Below are 19,956 nucleotides of genomic sequence, written 5' to 3'. Positions count from 1 at the left end.
CTAAAAGAAAGATCAGTAATGTCCCTCCTTTTTCTTACTTCCCAATGTCTAAGGTGTTTTCCCCACAGGTGCCAGACAGTGTTGTTGTACCCTTTCGACTGCCACAAAATCAGTGTTTCCCATTCCAGTAGCTAACTTTACCTTTTTTCCAATAATCTCAGACTCAAACCCAGACCATTTGTCTGGAAGGGCCAGGTGCAAGTGCAACAAAAGGCCTTTTTATTAAACTTGGAGAGATCTTCTTATGTCTCCTACTTTGGTCCACATGAGTCACACTACTGGAAGCAGTGTACTTAACCAAGTGGTCATTATCTTTATTATTTAAGACCATGGAAATGCAGCAAGAAAATACAGATCATCAATTTCAGGTGGCTGAACCTGAATTAAGTTTATACCAAAGACCTCCTTTTGGCTGGGCTGCCACCCAGAGAGTAGACCAATCAAGCCAGCCTGGATTTTCATTAGAGGAAAGAAAGAGGCATCATGCTTAGGAATGGTCAGGGTGGAATGCCAAGTGACCAAGAGGAGAAGTTCTCTTCCTGGAAACAGCCAAATTCATTGACCAGACTGCTGTATTCTTATGTAGACCAGGAGCAGGTGATGGAGGTATACTCAGAAATCTTTTGAATTGATTAAAATTTTTTTGAAAATTGTGGTAAAATACATATGTGATTACCATCTTAATCATTTTTAAGTGTATAGTTCAGTAGTGTTAAGTATAGTTACAATGTTGAGAAACCAATAATCTCTAGGACTCTTCATCTTGTAGAAATGAAAACCTATATGCATTAAACAGCAAGTTTCCATTGAGCTTTCCTCCCCCAGGCAACCACTATCTCCATTTTCTGTCTGTGAATTTTACTACTCTAGGTACCTCATATAAATGGAATCATACAATATTTGTCTTTTTGTGACTGGCTTATTTCACTCACCATAATGTCCTCAAGGTTCACCCGTATTGCAGCATGTGTCAGAAGTTCCTTCATTATTATTGTTTTTTCTTGAGATGGTGTTTTGCTCTTGTTGCTCAGGCTGGAGTGCAATGGCATGATCTTGGCTCGCTGCAACCTCTGTCTTCTGGGCTCAAGCGATTCTCCTGCCTCAGCCTCCTGAGTAGCTGGAATTACAGGCATGCTCCACCACCCCTGGCTAATTTTGTATTTTTAGTAGAGATAGGGTTTCTCCATGTTGGTCAGGCTGGTCTCGAACTCTCTACCTCAAGTGATCTGCCTGCCTCGGCTTCCCAAAGTGCTAGGATTATGGGCATGAGCCACCACGTCCGAAGTTCCTTCATTGTTAAGTCTGAATACTATTCTATTGTGTGTATCTACCACATTTTGTGCATCCATTGATCTGTTGATGGATACTTGGGTTACTTCCATCTTTTGGCTGTTGTGAATAAAACTGTTAAGTGACCGTGCTTTCATTTCTTTGGGGTGTATACCTATAATTGGAATTGCTGTGGTATGTGGTAATTCTGTTTTTAATTTTGTGAGGAATCACTATATTGTGTTTCATAGTGACTGTGCAAGGGCTCCAGTTCCTTCACATCCTGATTTTTTTTATAGTAACCATCATTATGGGTGTTAAGTTGTATCTCATTGTGGTTTTGGTTTGCATTGCCCTAATGATAAGTGATAGTGAGTGTCTTTTCATGTACTTATTAGCTATTTGTCTGTCTTCTTTTGAGAAATGTCTATTCAAGTCTTTTTCCCATTTTTGAGTAAGGTTTATTTTTTTCTTGAGTTTTTTGAGTTGATTTTTCGTAAGGCTGTTGCAGCATTAAGCTATATAAGATGCTTGTGGATGGTAGAGTGTCCAGTACCTTGACTAACAGGTCGTTGTAGAGTGACTTTTGTTATAAAAAGCAAATGATGTGCAAAGTAAAACCAGGATGCAGATTAGTGTTAAGGACCACAATAGTGTGGCTGGATTCAGCTGATTGAACTGGAATAGCAGTACCAGACCCAGGAAAAGTGTCAACAGTGAGGCACCACTGATAGCCTGAAGAATGTTGTCAAAGGTCTCATGCAACCAATCTGCCAGTAGCGTGTGATGTGGTTCCTCTCACCATGAGACAAATGAGTCCTTTTCCAGGACTCACAAGTCTAGGATGAGGTGGCAGCCTCTGCATCAGGAACATAGAGTTTTTTACCGTGTATCCACTCTATGATGATATATGTGTTGCTGTGTCCGGTATAATGATGGATCCAGCGGAAGTGGTAGCAGTCTCAACTGTGCAGCTTGATCAATAGCTTGATTATAATTGGTCTCATCAGACAATGGACCCTTACTTAAAACATCTATATTAGTGACTTAGATGGTTTGATCAGCAACTACAATTGATCTCCATGGTTTATGGACAGTCTTAAATATGTCATTCTGTAGTTTTCCAAGTGGCAAACCAAATAGGCCATTGTTAAAGCCTGAAAGTCAGTAGAAATATAATAAGGTTTTCCAGGGGAATATTGGCCACATCTGTGAGAATGTCCTTGAGTTTTGCCCATGGAGCAAAGCAACCACACCCATTTTCAGATCTATGTCATGGGCACTGGAGTTTGTAGTCCACTGGGCACCACAGGGTCTCAGCTTAGTTGAATCATCAGTGAACCAGGCCCAGGCACTTAGGGAACTTCTGTGAATCAAGGGCCTTACTGAGCTCTAGCAGATTTGGTTTAGGTGGCAGAATGCAGTATCAGACCTTTTCTAAGGGAGAAGTGGCTACTTCTTCATGTAAAGCTGAGATGCCATAGGGGCCAGACTGGCTGCATTCTTGAATATACCACTTCCATTTGATGAGAGAGGCTTGTTAGGCGTTTCCCACCTTGTTAGTCATTGCATTTGAGTTGACTCATTCCCGAATGGGAATCTTTTCAAAAGAGACACACCTAGTAGCTACGTCAGGGAGGCATTGAACCCAAACCCAAGAGTCACCTCCGGAAGAGATTGTTCCTCTTGGCAGAGGCTCTAGTCAGGAAAGTCATAATGGGTCATAAGGATGTGGGGCTCTCAGCCTTTCTGCATGAGCTCTTCACAGTGAGCACAATCTCCTCTGGAGCTTATGAGCACTTACAGTCCAGGCATGTAAAATATCACTACCACTTACAGACTCAGCAGTGGAAGCCACAAAGTGTAGTACATTGAATGATTCAAAGAGCTCCATCCAAAAGGTCACAGTGGTTTCCCTTCCCCACTTTGAACCCTGTTCTGACCAGGAGGGTCAGAACCCCTTCCACAGGAGGGGTGTGAAGGTGCCTTGGGCTCCTGTATCCAACAGAGAAATAAAATTTTGGGTCTGTGGTCTCCCTGGAGTTATGTAGCATAACTCAGTCTCCTTCGGGAACTTGGAGAACTAGGCCCCACTCCTAATCCTGTTTCTTTGTAAGGCAGTTGAGGTTGAGGTATGAGGGAGGATGGGAGAGAACAAGAGACATTTGCTTTCAGTTTTGAGTGGTGCTGTAGCTGAGTGCTGATCAGTCAAATAAACCTGCAGTAATTTTGATCGAGCCAAAACCTTGTATTCTGTGCAAGATCATCACTGCTTGAGCCCAGGAGTTTGAGACCAGCATAGGCAACATCGTGAGACCTTATCTCTACTAAAAATTGTATTTTAAAAAATTAGCCTGGCATGGTGAGATGCAGCTGTTGTCCCAGCTGCTCAGGAGGCTGAGGTGGGAGGATCCCTTGAGTGCAAGAATTTGAAGATTGCAGTGAACCGTGATTGTGCCACTGCACTCCAGCCTGGGTGACAGAGCGAGACCTTGTCTTACACACACAAAAAAGGTCATCATTATGGATGTTATCTGTTTCTTTTTGGGAGCACCTTGATCAAACAGCTACAGCTGTGTTGCTTTCTGGTGGGGGTGGGAAATGAGTTATGCACCCTTTGGCTGACTTGGGCTTGATCTACACTGTCACATCATTTTTTAGGAGTCTACCTTAATGTAGGCTCTTTGCTGCTCCGTTGTTAAGATAACGTCAAGAAAACATCTCTTAAATTCTTCCTTGATTTCAATACGAGGGCTACTGGAGTTTTCCAAGGCTTCAGGACTGACAGCAAGAATTATCTAGATTCTTTGAGCTAGTTTCTGATTCTCCAGTGAATCACCTTGATCCGCATTTTAAACCCAGGCTAGTACAGTAGGAGCCTGTACACTGGTTGGTGTCCAAGGGAATTTGTCTCAGGGAAGTTTCCCCAGGAGTGTCAAAGATTTCTTGTAGTGGACAGGTTACACCACCAGAAAATGCTGAGGCCCTTTCCAATCATCTTGAAAGGATTGAAAGTTGACAAGATAGACTGCAGTAGGAGCTGAGCACTGAGATAGCCAGCAAAATGCTATTCTTTAACAAGCATTACATACCTGAGCAATATAACTACATGCCCCTCATCTTCCAAGCAAACTAGCCCAAGTTCTGAAGATTTGTTTGGCTCTGCCCACAGTGGTTGCAAATTTTCTTCTGTTCCATTCCGTTCCTTTCCTTTTCCTTTTTTTGGAAAAGTTTTGCTCTGTCACCCAGGCTGGAGTGCAGTGGCTCAATCTCAATCCACTGCAACCTCCACATCCTGGGTTTAAGCAGTTCTCCTGACTCAGCCTCCCAAATACCTGGGATTATAGGTGCTGACCACCATGCCTGTTTGTTTTGCATTTTTAGTAGGGTGGGTGTTTCATCATGTTTGCCAGGCTGGTTTCAAACTCCTGACCTCAAGTGATCTGCCTGCCTTGGCCTTCCAAAGTTCTAGGATTACAGGAGTGAGCCACCGCACCCAGCCAGCCCATTGCGCCCCGCCCTTACTTTCAAACTCAGTGTAGGTACATGTCTCTGTAACTGTTGTTAAGGAAACAGAACCTTATGTGCCCTCTTTTCCTCTTCCAGACAAATCTTAGTTCTAGTTTTTCATGAGGCAGACCTGCTGAGGCGGACTGTCAGCTTGATAAGGAAGTCCTTCCATCTGCATGAGTATTGACAGTCATCAGGGCAGCATCATTCAGGCTGTTGTCTTTGAATCTGCCTACTTCCTGGTACTTATCCTGAAACTTTCTTTTCATTTCATCCTCATTAACAGGCAGTAAAGTGGAGGATCATTTATTGCTTGGTTGATCATACAATTTGGTCAACATGTGGGCAGTGATTCTCATGGACTTTTCTCAATTTCTGCTAACTGAGCTTTCCTTCCATTTCTAGAAAACTTTGTCCCTGTCAGCATTCTATTTTCATTGCCAAAACTATCAAAAATTGTGACAGTCCTGAGATTTATCCTTGTTAACTAATGAGTTAGCCTACTACAATTTCATGGATTCTGTTGGAAGCCATGAGACTCCTGGGTCGGAGACAAAGGGCATTGTTACTCACGGCAATAGCAGCCAAGTGTCAGCATTTGTGCTAGAAAACAGCCCCAGTTTCTACAGCGTACTGCAAAGAGCCAGGTGGTGCCTGCATACACAATTGTGTGCATTACAGAAAAATGACTCTCAACTTAAAGGGACACATCTTTTATAATGGGCAGAAAACTTTTCTCCTGGAGGGTTACAGTAACTTTATTATATTGGACAATAAGCAAACCTGCCTTTTGCTTTCCAAGGAGATGCTATATTTTCTAAGGCTGTTTACTCTATAAACATCCAGAACAAAAGGAGTTAGTACATCTTCTCACAAGATGTACAGAAATGATAGATACTCATGGAGAGTTGTCTCTGTCTTGTTTTGAAATTGGGATAGTATTTTTGATTACAAGTTCTTTCTCAATTAAAAAGTTCTGATGAAATAAAACAGACTTGTAATAGATTTGGTTCAAGCATAACATTGAGCTGTTCTTTTCTCTGGGAGTACCTTTTTTTCCCCCTCTTTTTTCTACTTCAGTTCATATCCTGGCCTTGTCTTACCTAAACTTCCATGATTGCCCCCTAACTGGTTTAACTTTCTGTGGTCTTGTTCTATCTTCAATACCTCTGCTAGTGGGATCTTCTTAAAATGCAAAAGTGATCATGTCACTCAATTTAAATTTGTCATCAGTTCCTTATTAAGCCAGATTTTAAGTTGTTGAGCAGTAGTGTAATTATTTCTCGTGCTGGCTACCATCCAGTTTTAAGTTGGCAACCAAATTAAAAAAATATTTTTATACAAAAAATTAGCTGGGCATGGTGGCGCGTGCCTGTAATCCCAGCTACTCAGGAGGCTGAGGCAGGAGAATTGCCTGAACCCAGGAGGTGGAGGTTGCAGTGAGCCGAGATCGCGCCATTGCACTCCAGCCTGAGTAACGAGAGCGAAACTCCATCTCAAAAAAAAAAAAAAAAAAATTTTTTTTTAAAAGCCTTTATGCCAGTCGTAGGTAGGCTGTACCAAACGGGTGTCTAGGCTGCTTGTTGACAGTTTATATCTGCTCTTACCATTTTTCTCTCTTAGGCCTTTGTCTGGAGGATGTTACTCTCTGCCTTTAATATTTTTTATATCTCCCTCTTGATTCCTGTTTATCCTTTGAAACTACCAACTCTGTAAAGCCTTTAAATGAATTGTTTTCAACCTAGTTGTCTTGCTCTCCGCACCTTTATAGTAATTTAATACTTGCCTCATTGTGTTGTAATTACTTTCTTTTTGTGGGGGGGTGGCAGTTTGTATCACACTGGATAAATGAAGTGTCAGCTGTTCATACCAGGACAGCTTTCTTTTTCTACACAAACCAAGTCTTTTTTTTTTTTTTTTCCTGGAGACAGGGTCTCTCTCTGTCACCCATGCTGGAGTGCAGTGGCACAATCACAGCTCACTGCACTTCAGCCTCCCAGGTTCAAGCGATCCCCTCACTTCACGTCCCTAGTAGCTGGGACCACAGGCATGTGCCACCATGCCTAGCTGTTTTGTATTTTTTGTAGAGACAGAGTTTTACCATGTTGCCCAGGCTGGTCTTGAACTCCTGAACTCAAGGTATTCACCTGCCTTGGCCTAAAATGCTGGTATTACAGGCTGAGCCACCATGCCTGGCCCACATACCAAATTGTTTGGAAACAAAACTGCTTTCTAGAGGATTGTTTTAGAATCAAATCAATTACAGGTGGTTGGTGCTTTAAACCACCATTACATATTCTCTGCTTTTAGTCTAGTATAATCTAATAGTATTCACTGGAAAAGAGACATGTGGTACAGTCCTGTGGTCCACCCTAAACATGGTCCAATGTATGTAGATAGCGAATATATTATGCCAAATAATATTTTCTTGCTTTGTTCAAATTTAAAATATAGACTGTGGATATTCATAAAGAGAAAGTGGCTCGAAGAGAGATTGGTATTTTGACAACAAATAAGAATACATCAAGAACTCACAAAATAATAGCACCTGCGAATATGGAGCGCCCTGTAAGGTATATTCGGAAACCTATTGATTACACAGTTCTGGATGATGTGGGCCATGGGGTCAAGGTAAGCATTTTATATTACATTAACACACTAATTTTCATATCCAGTAAATATTTTGGATAGGAAATACTGTGATAAAGATAATTTTAAAAGATTCTCTTTAGCAACTAGGATTATAATTTTCATACAACATTTAATATGCATTTTACTAAGGTTGGGGTATAGTTTTATCAGTGAAATAGGCTATATTAAAAATATTAAAACTTGAAATGGTTGTTTATTAAGCCATAGATCCTAGACTAATATCCATTTGTGTTGTGAATGCCATGTCTGTCTTTCACTGCTGAATATTTAAAAGTAAAAATCTACAGGCTTTTCAAAATACCTTTAGAAGATAATTTATAAATACTTTTATCCTGTCATTCCTTAATGTGTATATATATTTGTATACCTGTGTGTGCGTATATATATAATTGCAGCAACTTATTAAACAATGAAAATTGTATGGAATTTTGTCTTAACTCCCCTCACACTTCCCCCACAAAAAACCCCCATAGATTTTCAGGCGAGAGATGATATGTTGCCTGTGTTCGTTTCTAAGCATGGCAAAGTTAGCTGATCTTGAAGGATACCTGTAGTGTGTCAGCTTTTTGGTATTTATAGGTCATTTTGAAAGCATTTGGAATGACCTAAATTCTTTAGCTGTTTCTGCTCAGGATAAACTATTCCTTTGAAATTTGGTAGTTCCTTTCCAAGAGGACTATTTGATTTTTATTCCGGTCTTCAGAATATTTCTTAAGTTTTTAAGGAGTCAGCTAGAATCTTGAAACTTGTCCTAGCTGATTTATCTGACTGGTGCTGTTGCTGGATCTGTTGCATTCTGGGTTTTCTGGGATTCCTGGCTGAGAGAAGAGTATAGCTGACAGCATTGACCTTTATTCTATTCCTCTCTGAGACTATTGGAATCTTCTCTTCACCTTTCATGTCTGGAAATTGTATGTAAAATTGGAACACTTTGCAAATGCAGAGGAGACTGCTTGTTTTTTTCTTGTATTTTTATTCAGGGATGTGGCTTGGATTGTATAAGAGTTGAAATTCAGTTTTAATTCAAGGTGCTTTAAACTGGACTGAACTCTGGGGCTGGAGTTTTGAGAATCTGGAGAAAATGTCTTTTGTGTTACTGCCCACTTTGGGATTTAACGAAGAAGGATATATGCATGCATGCATATATGTATACCTATATACCTGCACACATGAACACACGTGCGCATGAACACAATCACACTCCCTTCTCCACATTTTGCTTCACCTTGATTATTATTCCTACCAAAGCAATACACATTAATTTAAAATTTTTTCTGTCATGATCTTAGTAGTGAATATCTTCCATTACCTCATCTCTCAACTAGTAATTGTGTTTAACAGTTCAAGACATAGTACTTAGCTAAGTATAAGATGAATCCAAATTTTAAAAGGAAGTTTTGGGTAAGAAAACTTAACTATTTCATTGTATATATGTAAGTGGGAGGTATAAACAGCATAATATATGCTGAAAGTATATGAATGAATTTTGGCAATCTGCTTTCTAGCCATAATATGGATACATTAGATGGAGGGGGTTGTTTTTTGCTTTTAGATTTTTTTATTATGGTAAGATATACATGCATAAAATGACCATTTAACTCTTTTTAGGTGTATAGTTCTGCGACATTAAGTACACTCACATTGTTGTGCAGGCTATTTTTAAATATATTTTGGGTAGGGATGAAGGTGCATGGTCTGTGAGAAGAATATACTTTAGAAGCTGATTGTTTGGCATATTTGTCTACAGTTTGTTTCTGTGACTGAAAAATACACATATACACACAATTGCTTTTTCCCAGTAGTCTTAATGCTGCCCTATTTTCTTAGTTTTGTGTTCTCTCTAAAGGATCATTGTTGGCTTAAATATTTCCAGAGCATTGTAGAGATGTGTGAAAGGAGAAATTTGGTAGTAGTTAATAAACACATGCCAGGTCAAAATTATTAGGAGGAAAAGTTTAAGTTTATTTTAAAATTAGTGTTTTGTGTATAGAGAGACACTGCTTACAGCTTTTGAATTATTTTTGTATCTTTTGCCCACTTTTCTTTTTAGACATTTGTTTTCTTACTCACTTGTAAAAGCTTTTTTTTTTTTTTTTCTGTTTAAAGAGAGTAGCCTGTAGTGTATTGGCATATACTTACTCATACTGCTGTTTGGCTTTTGACTTTGATGTTTTGGTATTTAAAAAAATATACTTACAGAATGTAAAAAATTATATCTAAATATATTAATATTTTTCTTATAGTTATTAGGCCTTATGCTTAAGATCCCCATACTGCAAGATTAGTATTCCTTTGTATTTTCTTATTTTATGATGTAAATTTTAGTGTTTAGGTATTTGCATTTAAATATACGTGGGTTTTATTTGAATAGTATTTACTGTGTTAATGCATTTTATGCTATGAAATAAATGGTACATGTTAACTTAAGAATTTAAAAATACACAAAATATCCCAAAATAAATCTGATTTGATATTTGGGAGTAATAATAAGATATGTATAACAGAATCCCAGCATAGAGAAACTACCAGAACATATTCATAAAGTAGAATGAAAAGAAGATGATCTTTGTAAGTGAGTACAAGGTTTGAGAAGAAGGTAGAATAGAGAAGGCTTGAATGCCTGGCAGAGAAATTTGCATTTATTTTGATGAACACTAAATAATTAACAGCCTGGATCATAGTTTACAAAGGACTTTTTATATGTAGTTGGCATTATGTTTGCATCTGTGGATTCAGCCAACCTTGGATAAAAAAAATTTCAGAAAGAAAAAGAGTAAAAAATATAAAGGCAATACAAGGATAAAAATAATACAAATAAATAGAATGTAACTACTATTTACATAGTATTTACCTTGTAGTAGCTATTATAAGTAATTTAGAGATGACATAAAGTATACTGAAGGGTAGTGTTGGTTATACGCAAATACTACACCAGTTTATATGAGGGACTTGAGCATCCTTGGATTTTGGTATCCATGGGGGTCCTGGAACCAAGCCTTCTTGATACCAAGGTATGATTGGATTAGTATGTGTTTGTGTGCTTGTTTTTAAGCCTCAAAAGATTATGTGATCTAGGAGTTGTTAGATTTTATTATTGGTCTTAAAAGATACACTTAGTTATGTTAAATTTTTTTTGGAATTTGAGTCTACACTGATTCATGAATTGGGCAGCTTCAGACCATAGGAGACGTGAAGCAGGAGGAGGTTCAAGGCAGCAAGACAAGCGAAATATTTGATTGGTTAGAAGTTAGTTGTGGTTTCTGATTAGTAAAGTTCCTAGTTAGAGGTTGGAGGTTTCTGATTAAGTTACTCTAAGTTGTGTTTTGGTTTGCCTGAGTAGGAACTCAGAATGCTGGAGCCATCTTAGCACTAATGGTCTCAGCTTTCTGATTAATTTTTTTAAAAACAGTGTAGAAACTAAAGCTTTATAATATTTACATAAGAATGGTTTTTAAAATTTTTAATTTTATAAAACAGAGGAGTGATTTAAAAATCATTTCAAAGAAAGAATTAGCCCTGGATGGGCACAGTGGCTCATGCCTGTAATCTCAGCACTTTTGGAGGCTGAGGCAGGAAGATCACTTGAGGCTAGGAGTTCGAGACCAGCCTGGCTAACATGGCAAAACACCATCTCCTAAAAATACAAAATTTAGCCAAGTGTAGTGGTTCACACCTGTATTCCCAGCTACTTGGGAGGCTGAGGCATGAGAGTTGCTTGAACCCAGGAGGTGAGGTTGCAGTGAGCCAAGATTGCACCATTGCATTCCTGCCTTGGCAACAGAGGCAGATTCTGTCTCCAAAAAAAAAGAATTAGCTTTAGACATTTAGTACCTATGACATACAAAACTATGATGTACTTAGAAGATGGGGAGGAATCAAAGGAAATTTCAAACAGATTCCAGGCAAATGGTAAAAGTACTCATTCATAAATGTAAATGTTAAGGAAATAAAGTGAGACTTTAAAAGAGTCAGGGTCTCGTTGAAGTGCAATAGCTTAATCACAGCTCACAACCTTCCAGGAACAAGTGATCCTCCCTCCTCAGCCTTTTGAGTGGCTGGGACTATAGGTGTGCACCACTATGCCTGGCTAATTTTTAATTTTTTTATTTTTCAATAGACAGGGATTCGTCGTGTTACCCAGGCTGGTCTCAAACTCCTGGGCTCAAGCAGTCCATCCCCTTGGCCTCCCACAGTGCTGGTAGTTATAGGCATGAGCCACCATGCCTAGCCCGAAATGAGATCTTAAGGAATTAAAAAATGGTTTCATTTTGCATATGTTTTAGGGATATTTAGATGAAATAATTTTATAGATTTCTAACAAAAATATCATCAGTATTTTGAGCTGTAAGATATAGAGGTTATTTCCTAGTAACACTCCCCAACACTGACACATCTACATATCTAATCACACTTAACAGAGGAGGCTGAACTCCATACGAGGTTAAAGCTTCCACAATTGCATAGTAGTAGCACAGGGTTCAAGTAGAATTTTCATTCCCAATCTGATTCGTCTTTTATTCTTTCCATTTGGGACAACTTATAATTGAATGCTATGTTTTTTGTTTCTTATCCACTTGAAATGACAAATGAAGGAAGATATGTGGGCATATTTAAAATATTTTTTAGTTATTTTTGGATAGTATTTAGTGTATTATAGTGTATACACATTAGATTTACATTAGTATATAAGTATATACTATACATATATAGCATATACTGCAGTACAGATACCAAGGTATTACATTAGTATATTTTATCTTCAAGGATCCTAATAATGTTTCTCAAATTTCATTCTCTAGGTGTGAAATGTCTTGGTTAGGGAGGGTGCCAGATGTTGTTTTCAGAAAGAAATAAGCAGTATCATCTTAAACAAACATTGAAGTATACCAAATTTCTGACACCGTTTCTATAAATGAGAATATGTTCAAGAGATAGCACATCTCTCCTTTGGATGATTTCCTTTAATATTGCCTTGTGGCCACCTGAGAAATGGTAGTTACTTGTTGGGAATGTTAGATATTATAAAATAAATAAATAAAAACAAAACTTGAAGCCCCCAGATCTATAAAAAAATTAGACTCTAAAACATGAAGTTTTTTTTAAATGGCATTGTACAAGTAGTGATGCTTTAGGACTCTACACATTGTTTTATGTTATGTAGGGTAGTCAGCTTTACCAGAAGTAGCCTTTAGGATCAAAACAACGTTTCTTCAACTTTAAATTTTGATTTAACTGGCTCAGAAGAAAACTTAGAACTAAAGCTACTTAGTGTAAGGCCGGTTGCCTCACTGGGAGGTTGGACACACCCACCTCTGCACCCGGCACCAGGCTCTGCACTTGGCACCTAGCTCTGCACTTGGCACCTAGCTCTGCCGCATGGCTCCCCTGGAAGGCTCCAGCTGATGCAAGGCTCCTGGCTGGCTCTCACATTGGAAAACCAGCCCAACAACCCGCCAACCAATAGCAGCCTGCCCCGTCTCAATCCCGCTCCCCTGTAGTTAATCAGAGCACCCAGCTGTTGCTCGTTCCTTCTAGCCATAAAAACCCCACGCCCCAAGAAGTTGGCGCGACTTCCCTGGCCCCTTTCCCCGGGACCATGGAACCTCACCTGGGAGCTGAATAAATTGGATTTTCATTTTCTTATCCTGGCCTCAGTTTCCTCATTTTAAACTCGGCAATAAACCTTACACTTAGTCGTTCCTTCTAGCCATAAAAACCCCACGCCCCAAGAAGTTGGCGCGACTTCCCTGGCCCCTTTCCCCGGGACCATGGAACCTCACCTGGGAGCTGAATAAATTGGATTTTCATTTTCTTATCCTGGCCTCAGTTTCCTCATTTTAAACTCGGCAATAAACCTTACACTTAGAACTTCCTATTAGCGTTGGCCTGCTCAGGTTTGGGGTTCAGAAGCTAGGAATGAGAGGGTTTTCTAGAGTCTCTGGAGTTTATTTCTTTGTTAGAATCTGTCTAAGTTACCAACTGTACATGATGAATTTGTTTTTAAACATTGAGGTACGAGGTACTTTTTCATTTTTGAAAGTGATCTATCGTTTTGAATTTAACATTTGCAGTTTACCACTTTTTAAACTATACTACCATTGAAGTAATGAATATTCACTCATACTTGAACATTCATTATCCAGTAAAGTGTTAGGTCTCATGCACTGATATGTTAAAATAGCTTTACATCTAATGGGTTATGGTGTTTGTATTTAAATGAATGTATTTTTTATAATCATCTGTGATTCGGTTGAATTAGTTTCATAGGATAAAATACTGACTTAAACAATCATTGAGCCTGCATGAGATTGGAATAATTAAGTGATGTTTTCCTTATGAATATAATTCTTTTGAAAAATACATGAAACACATGAGTATTTCCCCAGTACTTATGGATATCTTTTTCTTTACAAAGTATTTGGAACATGGCTGGAAGAAAGCTTGTTAACATGAATTGAATAACTGTAAATGTAAACCTGTCCTATCAGATATAACTTACCTAGCATTAATGTCTACTTTTCCCCCCCTTTTTTTGCCAACGTAAAGTGGCTAAAAGCCAAGGTAAGAGACATTACTTATTTGATCCACAGTATTTCCTCTATATTGATAGAGGCTGCAGAGCCACTAAAATTTGAAAACTCTTCTTATGTCTGTCTGCTTTTCCCTGTAGGATTTATGTAGATTAAATATACTCAAATTCAGTTAAAATAAGCAATATTTAGCTTGGCTGTGTTAATATATCAAAGATATATTGACATCTACATTTATATAGGAACATTAATTTTGCTAACATTTATTGCTTTGCTCATTTTTCGGTAGTTGCCTTGCTTTCATTGACTTACAATTAGGAGGTTTCCCAGACATCATATGTGACTTTGTTACTGAATTGTCAGGATGAAGGAGATTTTTCTGATGGGTGTTTGAGCAAATTGACAAGTAAGATCTATGGTTTATGCACACATTTCAAAATTTTAGGAAACCCAGCATTTGAATGCAGATAAGTTTGATCTCATTGAACACATTTAACAATAAAAAAAATATGAAATCCAGTCATTTTACCTGTATTTTGCTACAATTTGATATGAATGGCATAAAATGATAGGAGAAACCAAGTGCAAGAGGTTTCTTGACTTTTTAAACTGTGGTACCAAAGTCTTTATTCAGACTGTCTGGGAATCCTTAATTCACATTCTGATATTAAAAAAAAATAATACATGGTGTTAAAACACCAAGAGAACAATTTGATATAAAAATAAAAGCATTTCTTTCCACATCTTAGCATGGAAATAACCAGCCTGCAAGAACTGGCACACTGTCGAGAACAAATCCTCCTACTCAGAAACCGCCAAGTCCTCCCATGTCAGGCCGGGGAACACTGGGGTAAGACTTCAACTAGGTTTTATGAAAGAATTCATATGCTAAAGGAAAAGGTGTTTCTGTGACTTAAGTAAGTGTATGGGATCCTTGCCATACTATCCTCTCTATGTGATGCTACCTTTTACAAATTCACTTCAATTCCTGTTTTCCTGAACAGAATCCCAAATGAATCTGACTGCTTTGTAATATTATCTATAATCTGTACCAGGAAAGTTTTAATATGTATATATATAGTATTATTTATTTTTTTGTCATCTAATTTTTAAAAAATATAAATCTGACTTATTTGTTTTATATTGAATGGTTAGAGTATTCCAGATGGTACCTTTGCATGTGTTTATAATATCTATATTATAGAACTTTGACTAGTGCTTTACTTTTGTGCAGTAAGGCTTACTAGTCCACAGCTCTTCTGTTTCCCCTATTATGTGGCATCTGAGACTTAGGGACTCTTTACTTTAGAAAAGTATGCACTTTATATGTAACTATACTTCTGCTGGTAATCTTAGGTCTCTTCATACTAGAGTAAGCTCCATGGGAAGGCCAGTTGGACAAGTAGAAAAGATAACTGTGGCTTCTTCCTCCTAGTTCTCAGTGTACTAAATATAGTGAATACTTGCCAAGGCATTACATATCTTTAAGATTATTTTTCTTAACACTGGAAATATTATACTGAATTTCTTGCTTTTTGGTGGAAGGGTTGTTCAGCACTCAGTCTTCTTTTAAGAAAGTCTTAGTTTTCATTTTTATTCATTAAACCCTTTGCCCCTGAAAAAAAAAAAACCACATGAAGTTATTAAATGAAAAGTTAAAATCATTTATTGAGAAATTCATGATTAGAATATATGTCTCCATTTATTGACATGTTGAGGTAGGAATAAGTTGCAACTTCTTATGTAAATAAATTTTAGCTTCCTATTTAAAGAACAGTGGCTTATGGGTGACTGAGCTGAGAATAATGTACATTTTAAAGTTTGGTATTACTGAGCATTAAAAAAATTATAACTATAATTTTTAGAAATAAGGTTAGGACTTTAAATTACCCTTTCCTATGTTTTTCATAAGAAAAGGTAACAGATTTTAGTTTGTATGTTAAAGTAACAAAGTTCATATATCCCAGTGAGGAATATTTTTAAAAACTACCAACTTTATTATTATTTTTTAAAATCCTGGTATATATTGTCACAAAGGGAGACTCACATATTTTTGGGAAAAATACTACTTTATCTTTTTAATTCATTATTGCTTTCTCCACTATGCTTCTTTAGACGGAATACTCCTTATAAAACCCTGGAACCTGTTAAACCCCCAACAGTTCCTAATGACTATATGACGAGTCCTGCTAGACTTGGAAGTCAGCATAGTCCAGGCAGGACAGCATCTTTAAATCAGAGACCAAGGACACACAGGTAAGCCTTCAGGTTGAGTGTTTGAACATCTCTGAAGTGGGTGTTACTGACTGGTGTCAAACTCCTATGAAGGTGCTGAGTAAAGGTGAAGTGCCACCTCTAATGCTAATACCAAGTGTAAAAGTTGGTGGCATAATGTTATATGTGTTCCTGTAAGTTTGTGTTATAAGTTCTGCGTTGTGTTTTAGGATTTTAATAACATTCATTGTACTCTTAATGGATTGTTTGTATTTCCTCCTTTTAATAGCGGTACAGATATATATTTGGTTCAAGACTAAAGAATGTTTTAAAATGGTCTTTCAAAAAAGTTCAAGGCAAACCACTCAAATACTTTTGGAGAAAAGATTTAATATTATAGGAATTATACAACATGATTTAAACTTTCAGAGAATGAAGGAAAGAAGATTGAGCTTAAATCTGAGGGAGACTTTATTAAGAGAGTCAGTATACTAGAATATGTTATGTATTTATTATTTTTAAATGTCCTAAAAACTATCCAGTGGGTTTTAAAAGTTTTAGTTATGGGCCGGGCGCGGTGGCGCAAGCCTGTAATCCCAGCACTTTGGGAGGCCGAGGCGGGTGGATCAGGAGGTCAAGAGATCGAGACCATCCTGGTCAACATGGTGAAACCCCGTCTCTACTAAAAATACAAAAAATTAGCTGGGCATGGTGGCACGTGCCTGTAATCCCAGCTACTCGGGAGGCTGAGGCAGGAGAATTGCCTGAATCCAGGAGGCAGAGGTTGCGGTGAGCCGAGATCGCGCCATTGCACTCCAGCGTGGGTAACAAGAGCGAAACTCCGTCTCAAAAAAAAAAAAAAAAAAATTAGTTATGAAGCATAATAAGCATTCAGAAAAGTATCTACTTTATTAAGTATCAGCTTGATGGATGGGCACACACTGATATAACCATCACCCAGATCAGAAAATGGAACATTACCAGCAACCCAGAAGCCCCCTCATGCTCCTTCCCAGTTATCGCATTGACTTTCTTCCCCCAAGATGTAGCCACTTCAATTTTTGAGTGCTTTATAAAACCAGATAAATTTATTATATACCCTAATTTATTTTATTCTTCAGTTTTCTCTCTCACTTAATAACTTGGGCAGAGAACCTCTCTTTTACCTTCACTCTTAGGTTGGTAAATGAGAGAGAACTTATGAAAATGATTTATGGGAATTCCACTAAATAGGGTATATCAAGATGCGAGATGCTAGGTAAGCGATATTTATTACTGTTGCTACTGTTAGTAAACAAATTGTTAAGTTGATAGCTGCAAATTCTGTATCAGGTCAGGTTCATTGAGGAACAAAATTTTTCTCTTTGTTGTTCATGAACTATTGGATCAAAGTATGGTTTTTCTCTATAGTGGAAGCATAGTTCAATCATATTCAACAAGCAGTTATTAAGTGTTGTTCATTAGATGTTAGGCTTATTTCCCAATAAGGTATATTTCTTTTTTCAAGAGCTCATTCTGTTATAACGGGAATCAGCAAACTTTTTTCTTTGAAGGGCCAGATTGTCAATATTTTAGGATTTGTGGGCCATATGGTTTCTGATGCAATTACTCAGATCTGTCATTGTAGCACAAAAGCAGCCATTGACAATACGTAAATGAATGTGGCTGTGTTCCAGTAAAACTTTATTTATAGCACTGAGATTCTAATTTCATGTAATTTTAATGTGTTACAAAATATTATTTCTCTTGATTTTTTTAACTATTAAAAAATTAAAAAACATGTTTTGCTCACAGGTAGTAAAAATTGGGCAGTGGACCAATTTTAGCCCATAGGCTGTAACTTGCCAAGCCCTTGTTGGAAAAAAGGCAGCTTCAGACACTGTGTTCATGACTGCATTGTTCACTGCTCTTCAAAGCGGGTTTTGAATAAACACTTGTTAACTCATTGTACTGTAAGATTTTGTTGGTGATAAATATTTCAACAGAGATGGTTTTAAGTACTATGTTTTTATTATATTGGTTCCAGATAGGTTGAGAAGTGGAACCATTTCAAATATTAAGATTAAGATTTGTGATGAATAGTTAAAAATTTTCTACACACAGACACACACACGCGCCCCTCTGCTTCCTTCCTGCCCTCCCTCGGGTTCTGCATTCCCAGAGTCAGCCAGTCTTGGGTTGAAAATACATTATTCATGGGATGCCGAACCTGTGGATATGGAACACCAACTTTTCATATCCACTGGTTCTGCAGAGCCAGCTGCAGGACTTTAACATCCATGGGTTTTGGTATCCAAGCGGGTTCTTGGAATCGATTCTCCAAGGATACTGAGGGATGACTATATGGCATAAAAGGAGTATTTAGTGGCCTTGGGTGATTACAGCTTTTTAAAAATATGTCTCTAGAATTGCTTTTTCACAATGTTTTTATTTTTTTTCCAGTGGAAGTAGTGGAGGAAGTGGAAGTCGAGAAAACAGTGGTAGCAGTAGTATTGGCATTCCCATTGCTGTGCCTACACCTTCGCCACCCACTATTGGACCAGGTGTGTTATTTATTAATCTATGTTTAACACATGATAGTATTTATGAGTTTTATTCTGGAAGGCTGAAATAAATTAGTCATATTGAGTAAAATTATTAAATTTGTGATTGTTGCTAGAACAAAGGCTGATAACAAAGTTATAAATATTTTTAGATTGCTTTTGACAGAGTCTTTAGGTTTTCACCAGCTGTTTCTCCTTATATATGGTGCATATTAAGTAGTTTTGTTAAACAACTTTTTGTTGGCCATTTTGCTTTAGAAATATATTTATTCCTCAGTGTCCATGGGGTGATGGGTTTCAGGGTTCCCTGTGGATACCAAAATGCATAGATGCTCAAGTCCTTTCTATAAACTGGTGTAGTGTTTGTATATAACCTACACACTTTCTTTCATATTCTTTAAATCATCTCTAGGTTACTTATAATACCTAATACAATATAAGTGCTAATTAAATAGTTATACTGTATTGTTTAGGGAATAGCGACAAGAAAAATAAGTCTGCACATGTTCAGTACAGATGGAGCCATCCTCTTTTTTCCCCCCGAAATCTTTTCAATCTATAGTTGGTTGAATCCAGCAATGAGGGAACCCATGGATATGGAGGGCTGACTGTATTTGCCTAGTGCACTAGTCAACAATGATAGTTATTATTTCAAGAGCAAAGCAGTATTATACGATACTCCAACTGGAGAATCAGTGTTTATAAAGGTGAATTATGTTTCTAAGAGTTGCCTTGCAGGGCACTATATACTCTGGTGTTTGCTTATTTTGTGACTTTACTACATTTATCTATGATATTCAGTATATATTTCAGTAAAATGCAATAAATGTAAAATAAGATTAAAATAGGAAAGTTATTTTACTTTTTAGAAAGTATAAAAATTTAAGAACTCCCTGGAGAGCATTAAATTAGCCCTTTGATTTTTAGTAAATGAAATGGAGACTTTTTATATTGTTAAAAATGTATATTTTAAAATTATGATAACGAAAAATGTTGGGAAAAAAATTCTTAGCTTTTTGAGCATATTTTTAAAAAAGGAGAAAAAGCCACTTATAAAAACAGGCATATTTGTTAGTTAAGGCAGGTATAAACTCAGTAGCCTTTTTACCTAGTAAAATTCTTACTCCTTTGAACATGCTTTACATGTGGGTATCTTTTTTCTTTTTCTTTCCGATACATTGTATTTTCTTGCTGTTTCAGAATGTTTAGTTTTCTTTTCTTGTACTCTGACCAGAATT

General features: G+C 37.4%; 1 protein-coding gene across 22 annotated transcripts in view; it reads left to right on the top strand.

Annotated features, from left to right (window-relative positions):
- The window catches only part of ABI1 (abl interactor 1), a 118,710-nt gene that overhangs the window by 82,156 nt on the left and 16,598 nt on the right, over nt 1-19,956 (top strand). For 11 of the 22 annotated variants that reach the window (XM_035252865.3, XM_035252862.3, XM_017974118.4 and 8 more), the window contains exons 3-7: nt 7,234-7,410; nt 13,978-13,992; nt 14,711-14,811; nt 16,077-16,217; nt 18,618-18,718. In XM_035252865.3, the coding sequence (XP_035108756.1) occupies nt 7,234-7,410; nt 13,978-13,992; nt 14,711-14,811; nt 16,077-16,217; nt 18,618-18,718 (535 nt within the window). The remainder of the gene's footprint in view (nt 1-7,233; nt 7,411-13,977; nt 13,993-14,710; nt 14,812-16,076; nt 16,218-18,617; nt 18,719-19,956) is intronic. The other 11 variants (XM_035252866.3, XM_035252864.3, XM_017974120.4 and 8 more) reach the window with 1 other exon arrangement.

This window comes from Callithrix jacchus, chromosome 7 (assembly GCF_049354715.1).
Source record: "Callithrix jacchus isolate 240 chromosome 7, calJac240_pri, whole genome shotgun sequence".
Taxonomy (NCBI): Eukaryota; Metazoa; Chordata; class Mammalia; order Primates; family Cebidae; genus Callithrix; species Callithrix jacchus.
Note: the sequence above shows the minus strand (reverse complement) of the source record. Positions and strands in the feature narration are given on the sequence as shown.